The sequence below is a fragment of the Lethenteron reissneri genome, chromosome 11 (genome assembly GCF_015708825.2).
Source record: "Lethenteron reissneri isolate LAM-NWPU_2019-01 chromosome 11, ASM1570882v1, whole genome shotgun sequence".
NCBI classification, from domain to species: Eukaryota; Metazoa; Chordata; class Hyperoartia; order Petromyzontiformes; family Petromyzontidae; genus Lethenteron; species Lethenteron reissneri.
In genome coordinates, this window is record NC_083789.1 from 9,436,814 (window position 1) to 9,443,556 (window position 6,743).

The following is a 6,743-nucleotide window of genomic DNA, read 5'->3' on the forward strand; positions in this document are numbered from 1 at the left end:
TGGGTGGGGTGTATAGATGGGTGAGCGGGGTGGCTGGGTGAGTAGGTGGGCGCTTGAAGTGGGTGTTCGAGTGGGGTTGGGTGGTTGAGGTGGGGGGGGAGGAGGGTGCATCTCAAATTCGCCAAGTCTCGGACAAAGCAATCAAACAGCTGAATCACTTCGAACTGAACCCCTTATCGTTTGCTCCTTCGTTTGTCCGCAGCAAATCACCACCGACCAACACCACCACCGACCATCATCATCATCTAGCCATGGTCCACCACCACGCGAGACAAAGCCCCGCCCCCCGACGGTGTGACGTCACCTCGTTCCGCTTTAGAGACAACGACAGCCCCGCCTTTTTATTTCCCACTGCGGATAGGCGAGCGCGTGCCCCCCCCCCAACTCGCAGTTCCCGCACGCGATTGGCCCAGCGCGCGGTCACGCGGTGGAAGGGGGCTGGTAGAGAAGGAGGGGGCGGGGGGGTTGCTCTGTGCGCCGCGCGCGCGTGTGCAGTGGGAAATGTGATCGCCGCGTCGCCCGCCGCTGCCATTGTCTGAGCGCCATTTCGCTTTTCCCTCCCCCCCCCTCTTCCCCGTCGGGCGCCTTCCGTTCTTCCCCACCCCTGCACCTCGCGGTCACGGCATCGGCGCCTCGGAAAAACGCGAATAAGGCGAGGGCCACGACGACGACGACGAGGGCCGTCGCGGACGAGGCGAGGTGAGCGCAAGTCGCCGTCGCCACCGTGATGCGTAACCGACATCGAGTGTGGGGAGAGGGATGAGGGGGAGGGGGGGTGGTGGCCGCCTGCGCTCTGCGGGCCACTGCGCGCCTCGCTCGGTACCGTTGCTCAGGCCAGACCGAGGCTTTCGCCGTGCAAGGCCGCGATGCATTTTTTTGTTTCGATTTTTTTTGTTATCGAGGTGGTTTTTAAAAACATTTTTCTGGCGATGCGGTTATTGCTTTGGGGTTTTTAGAGATGTTGAAGGCTGCTGCTGTTGCTGTTATTGGACGACGCAACATGGTTCAGATCTACCCCCCACCACCACCCCCCACACTTCACTGCTTCTCCGGGTTAGCGGGGAGCGGCAGCCCAATTTGACACTTGGCCAGATCTGCGTGCCTGGCCCCCCAGAGATCACTACCGCCTGTGTTCGGGCCCCCCTTTTCGCTGCTCTAAAAGTTAAGCGAAGTCCCCCCGCAGGTAACTCCGAGCGAGGCTGCCGGGGGTGTTGTAGGTTCAGTGGAAGTCGCTACGGCTCTTTGAGGCAAGTGACGGCAAGCCCAATCGCTCACCCCATCCTTGCCACGGTACATGTAAATAAGAATATAATAATCGTCGTAATTGTATATAGCGAGAGTTTGGTGGAGGCGTGGGATGTGTAGCCTCTCGAGGAATCTTTAAAAAAAAGTTTTTAGGTTCAAAAGTTCATCACATACTTTGCCCGGCTGAAATCTAAGAGAAATTTACTTGACAAAAAAAGTAGTTTTACTGGGTAAGTTCGGTATTTGTAGAGGCTTTCAGTTTGTTTTCCAGTTCTTATTTTCAATGGCCCGTTTGGATAAAACACTAAGATGGTTTTGTTATTTGAGAGTGTATAAGTTGAGGGAACAAAAAATAAATCGCTGGAGGTGTTTTGCCACTGGCCACTTGATCGCAAATTCCTCCCCGTCTACTGGTCCAGCGGATCTTAAAACAGTAATAATTCGAAATTAACCACGTGCTCAAGGTGGTCTGTTTAATAACTTAAATTAGCCACGTGTGATACGTGGCCAGTTCAAAATAAAGTTGAGGATCGTACATATCACGTGCGATTAACATTTCTTCTAACATTGCACCAACCTTTAAATTCGTTAAGGCACTTTACGAAATGTTTGTAATTGCATGTAAAATCTAAGCCTTATGTTATTTTGACCAGTATTGTAATGTCTGCGGCGTTCTCAGGTACGCTTGACTCACACCCATGGATAAGGTTGAGGAAACATTGGATGACTTGAAATCGCCATGTCAAGCTATATCTGCAGAGGAGGAGCGGGCCATGCCATTTGACGGTGATTCTTCCGACCCCAGAGACACAGACGAGCAAGGCAGCCACCAGCTAACCGTGTCGGAATTAGCTCCGCATTTGGACAAAGGCGGGAATGACAATGATGGGACCCACAGGGAATTCCCATCCTCCTCTGGCTCCCAGGTAATAGAAGTTTGTACGGACGCTGATGAAATCGACCACGACGCCATTCGCCCATACGCAGAGGTCGAGACAGATTTGGAATTCGTTTCTAAAAGCCCTGAAGAGCTGGGGGCCAAGCCAAAGACTAAAGCCGCTGGCGTGAGCGCACTCGTGGACTCGTACTTTCGCTTCGCGCCATGGGCTGGCAAGAAGAAGCGCAACGCATGCCGGAGGTCAGACGACTCTGCCTCTGCCGATCGGGAAGGCTCGACAAAAAGCCTGCGTGAGCGGCGTCACGGCAGCGCCGTGACCTCTTTGGGCGACGTGGGTTCAGATGACGACCAACATGCGCCGTGCACGGAGCACACCCTGGCGCAGCAGCAGCGCACCATGCACAATCGCTCTTTCCGTGAGCGGCTCAAGGACACCATGGGCCACTGCTTCCCCGTGCGAGCGCCGCAGCAGAGCAAGAGGCTTGCTACCGCGGGACCTGCATCGCCGCCGTTGCTCTCGACATCGCCGTCCCGACTGCAGGGCTCCGCGGGGACGAGCGGGCCTTTCTCCAACAAACGAAAGATCCACCTCTCGGAGCTCATGCTCGACCGCTGCCCATTCCCGGCCGGCACGGAACTGGCACGCAAGTGGCACTTAATCAAGCAGCACACGGCGCCAGTCGGCCGCTCGCAGAGCCTCTTCCTGCCAGGCAGTTTTGACTCACCGGAGGACGAGGAGGACCTGCTGAGGGAGCGGAGGCGGCTGAGCATCGAGGAGGGTGTGGACCCACCGCCAGATGCCCAGATCCACACGTTCGAGGCCAGCAGTCGTGTCAATGCACTCTACAAGCTGGGCCCCAAGCTGGCTCCGGGGATGAGCGAGCTTGTGGGCGACGCCAGGGGAACCGCGGTGGCCGCAGCGGTGGCGGTGGTGGGGGCGTCTGGAACTCAGCCAAGGCCCACCGGGGAGTGCCTCTCAGAGGACGAGGAGAACACGGCGCTGTGTCTTCATCCCCGGCGAAACCGGACCAAGGAGGAGCCGCCCTCGGTGGTGCCGAGTGGCATCGGCGGCCTGGGCCAGCTCCTGTACCAGCCGGGCGCGATGGCCGCCGCCTCAAAGCGCGTGCACACGCAGATCGACTACATCCACTGCTTGGTGCCGGACCTGGTGGAGATTACAAACAGCTCGTTCTACTGGGGCGTCATGGATCGCTACCAGGCTGAGGCGCTGCTGGAGAACCGTCCCGAGGGCACCTTCCTGCTGCGCGATTCGGCCCAGGAGGACTACCTCTTCTCGGTGAGCTTCCGGCGCTACGGCCGCTCGCTGCACGCACGCGTCGAGCAGTGGAACCACAACTTCAGCTTCGACGCGCACGACCCGTGCGTGTTCTACGCGCCGGCCGTCACCACGCTGCTGCGCCACTACAAGGACCCGAGCGCGTGTATGTTCTTCGAGCCGCTGCTCGCGACGTCGCTACCCAGGACTTTCCCCTTTGGGCTGCAGCGCCTGTGCCGCGCGGTCATCTGCAGCCGCGTCACGTACGACAGCACGGAGGCGCTGCCCATTCCGCAGGCGCTCAAGGAGTACCTGCGCGAATATCACTACAAGCAGAAGGTTCGCGTGCGGCGGCTCGACGCGCCGCGTGGTTGGCTCAAGTAGCCCGTCGCGCGATCGTTCTCGCTCGTTTTTTTTATTTTATTGGCGACGTCGTTGGTGATTTAATTTTCGTTTGAGTTTTCTTTCTCTCCCCACACCCACTCTTTCTCCCATTCTATTCCCCTCTTTCCCCCCAACCCCGCCCCTTCTCTAGTTGGGGAGCTTTTGCACAGTGTGTATGTATGTAATATGTACGTTTGTTGGTTGGTCGCCAAGTTGACACTCGGCAGGTTTGCAGTACAAAAAAAGAAAAGAAAATGCATCAAAACTGAATGTTTGCTTCAGTTCGAGTACGAGAGGTTATCTGGGCATGCCAGCTTATGCATTTTTAAAAAAAAAGCTATATTGTTTACAGCTGTCCATGGAAAAGGGCATGAACGAGCACTTCACCATACAGGCTGTCCATTTCACTTGAGCTTAAACCGGGGAGCGTTGGATGGGCTGTGTGCAACCATTTGTGTACAACAAGTATGAACGATCATTCGGCTCTCAGCGATAAATCATAGGGCGCGCCGTCACCGAGAAACCGATGACGCCGTTCGTCAATTTTATATGGGGGGGGGGAAGCGGCGGTGAATTTTGGAAGAAAAATAAATAAATAAAAATCCACGTGGTCAGGAATACTAGCATGTGATTGGCTGCATGCCTCCAAAGAGAGTCGTGGTTTAACGCTAGGTATGACACATTTAGTTTGCTTTGTGCTCTTGCTGTGATTGCTGCCACCGCCTTTTCAAAGGTACATTAATGCATTTATTTGTGTAAATTCCTACCTCAAGATGTATTTTACTTTTTAGTTCTTTTTTTGTTGTTGCATAGTGCTTCGTTGCTATGTAAGCCAATATGTTTATATCAAATTATTTTTTAATACAAAAATTGAACTTAAAAAAAAATTGTAGGATATATATTACAACAAAAAAAGAGAAGACGTTAATTGCTTGACTAATATTTAGTAGCTGCTGCCGCTGAATGCATCACTTGCATGCATCTTGATGTGAATGGCTTTTTGTCGAGTTCACTATGTTTGGTCAAGTGCCGGTTTACGCCCGTCCGTAGGTCTGAAAGAGCCAATCATTTTTTTTTCTGGCGCACAAGTTTATGAAACCTAGCGCGTTCGAATTTGTATTTGCTTCAACAAGTCTGGCGTACACACAATTGTGCACAGGTTTGTTGACCAACACTGCCGGTTTTGCTTTGAAATGACTTTGGCTGAAGTCGTCGCTGGGAATTGTTTTTCTTTTTTTCTCTTTGCACTCTCGGTCATGTGCTTAGAAGTTCAGAGGCACTACAATGATTCTCTAAGTACGTTACGGAAAAAAAATGTTGCTTAATGCAGTAATGTATTATTTCTGCAGTATCGAATGTTGATAAACAAAGTTTATTTTTCGTTTGGAAATCGGGGATGACATTATTTTTTTTGCGGTTACGTGGATTTAGACTGCCGACCGGGCAGGATTGGCTGTAAAACGAGCCAATTTAAATTGTAATTGTTTTGTTTTTTGCTCGTTAACGGAGCTTAAACATGTATCACCATAACTGATTTCCTGTCCTTTCATTGTAATCTTTTCATGCATCAAAAAAGGCACCCCCTGCTTGTGTATATTTCTTGTATTATTACATATAATGGTGCTAAATAGATAACTTAGAAGAAGAAAAAAATCTCGCACTAAAGGATCATAGAGTAAATGGTATATAGCTTTTACGTAAAAAAACCTTTATTGAGACGTAGGTTATTCCATTCATCATCGCAGAATGCTATTTGTGCTGTTTTGACAAAATAGGCAGCCGCTTTTCTTCCCTTTTATTTGCAACATTTCTGAAAATATATGCAACAAGAGGAGAAAAAAAACCCGATCGGCAGTTTTTCATTCAGTGTAGCTTGTATATGCTGTGCGACAAAGTTATGCAGAAACACTTTCAATGTGTCGATGGTGTTTCCTGTACTCTGGGGTAAAACAGCAGCTCTTACTTTGGCTTCACACAAAGCCATATATTACTGCAAACAGCCATTCTCTATCGAATGCATCTCCCCTTTTCTGTATAAGTAGAAGGCGGCGAGCCTTCGCTGTTTTTCACAGCGGCGTTTGGAACGCTTTTGGTTGCTGTGCCCGGTGGCGCAGTGACGGGCGGTGGCGAGTTGTCACCGGAGTAGGTGAACGTGGCATTAAAAACGAGTCCCCCCCCCCCCCCCCGTAATGGGCATCGCTCGGACGACGATGATGATGATGATGACGACGATGATGGTTTCAGGTTGGAAGCTGTGCTGCAATATGAAGGGATTACGGTCTAACCCAAAAACCCTTTGCTTTAATGCCACAGGTTTAACAACTAAAATGTGCACTTCCAGTCAAAAAATAATTTCTTACACTGGTGCTAATCTTGCCTCTCTTGGTGGCTGTGATGTGTGTGTTGCTGACGTGGGGTGAGTGCAAGGAGATTCAAAAGGAAGCTGTGAGTTCAACGGTACTGTGCCTTGCGATGTGACCTTTCAACAGGCTGGTATGCCACTGCGACGTTATCGAAATGGCTGATTATTATAAGAGTGGCGACTAAAGTAGCATAGTTCCTATAGACAGGAAATGCCATCTGCACCGGAGCATATTTCAATGTTATATCGAGAGAAATTATTCTTCTAATTTGTTTGATCAATACATAACATGTTAGCTGCAGTGTCAACCATTCATGTTACTGAGAATAAAAAATAATTCACTTACCTTGTGGGTGATGTTTGCGTGCATTTTTACGCGTATACTGTGACGGGCGAGCAATATCTTGTCGCACTTAACTATTTGGCGATTATGGTCTGTATCGGGTGTTCGAAACCTCGTGCGTGTGCCAAATTTATGTTGAATGTCTATCAGTCCTTTTCTGGATGAATAAATACCACCCCACGTATTTTCGGTCAGGGGTTGTTTGACCATACTTCATGCTGGTCAGTACGGGCTA

At 50.9% G+C, this 6,743-nt stretch overlaps 1 protein-coding gene across 1 annotated transcript; it reads left to right on the forward strand.

Annotated features, from left to right (window-relative positions):
• Positions 1 to 520: 520 nt before the first annotated feature.
• LOC133341438 (suppressor of cytokine signaling 5-like) lies at positions 521 to 6,504 on the forward strand. Its single transcript, XM_061550075.1, has 2 exons — positions 521 to 699; positions 1,925 to 6,504. Exon 2 carries the CDS (start codon positions 1,944 to 1,946, stop codon positions 3,801 to 3,803), a length of 1,860 nt encoding a protein of 619 aa, XP_061406059.1. The 5' UTR covers positions 521 to 699; positions 1,925 to 1,943; the 3' UTR covers positions 3,804 to 6,504.
• The last annotated feature ends 239 nt before the right edge of the window (positions 6,505 to 6,743 follow it).

Coding starts and splice junctions, on each gene's coding strand:
- LOC133341438 (XM_061550075.1), top strand. CDS start 1,944: ATGGATAAGGTTGAGGAAACATTGGATGACTTGAAATCGCCATGTCAA.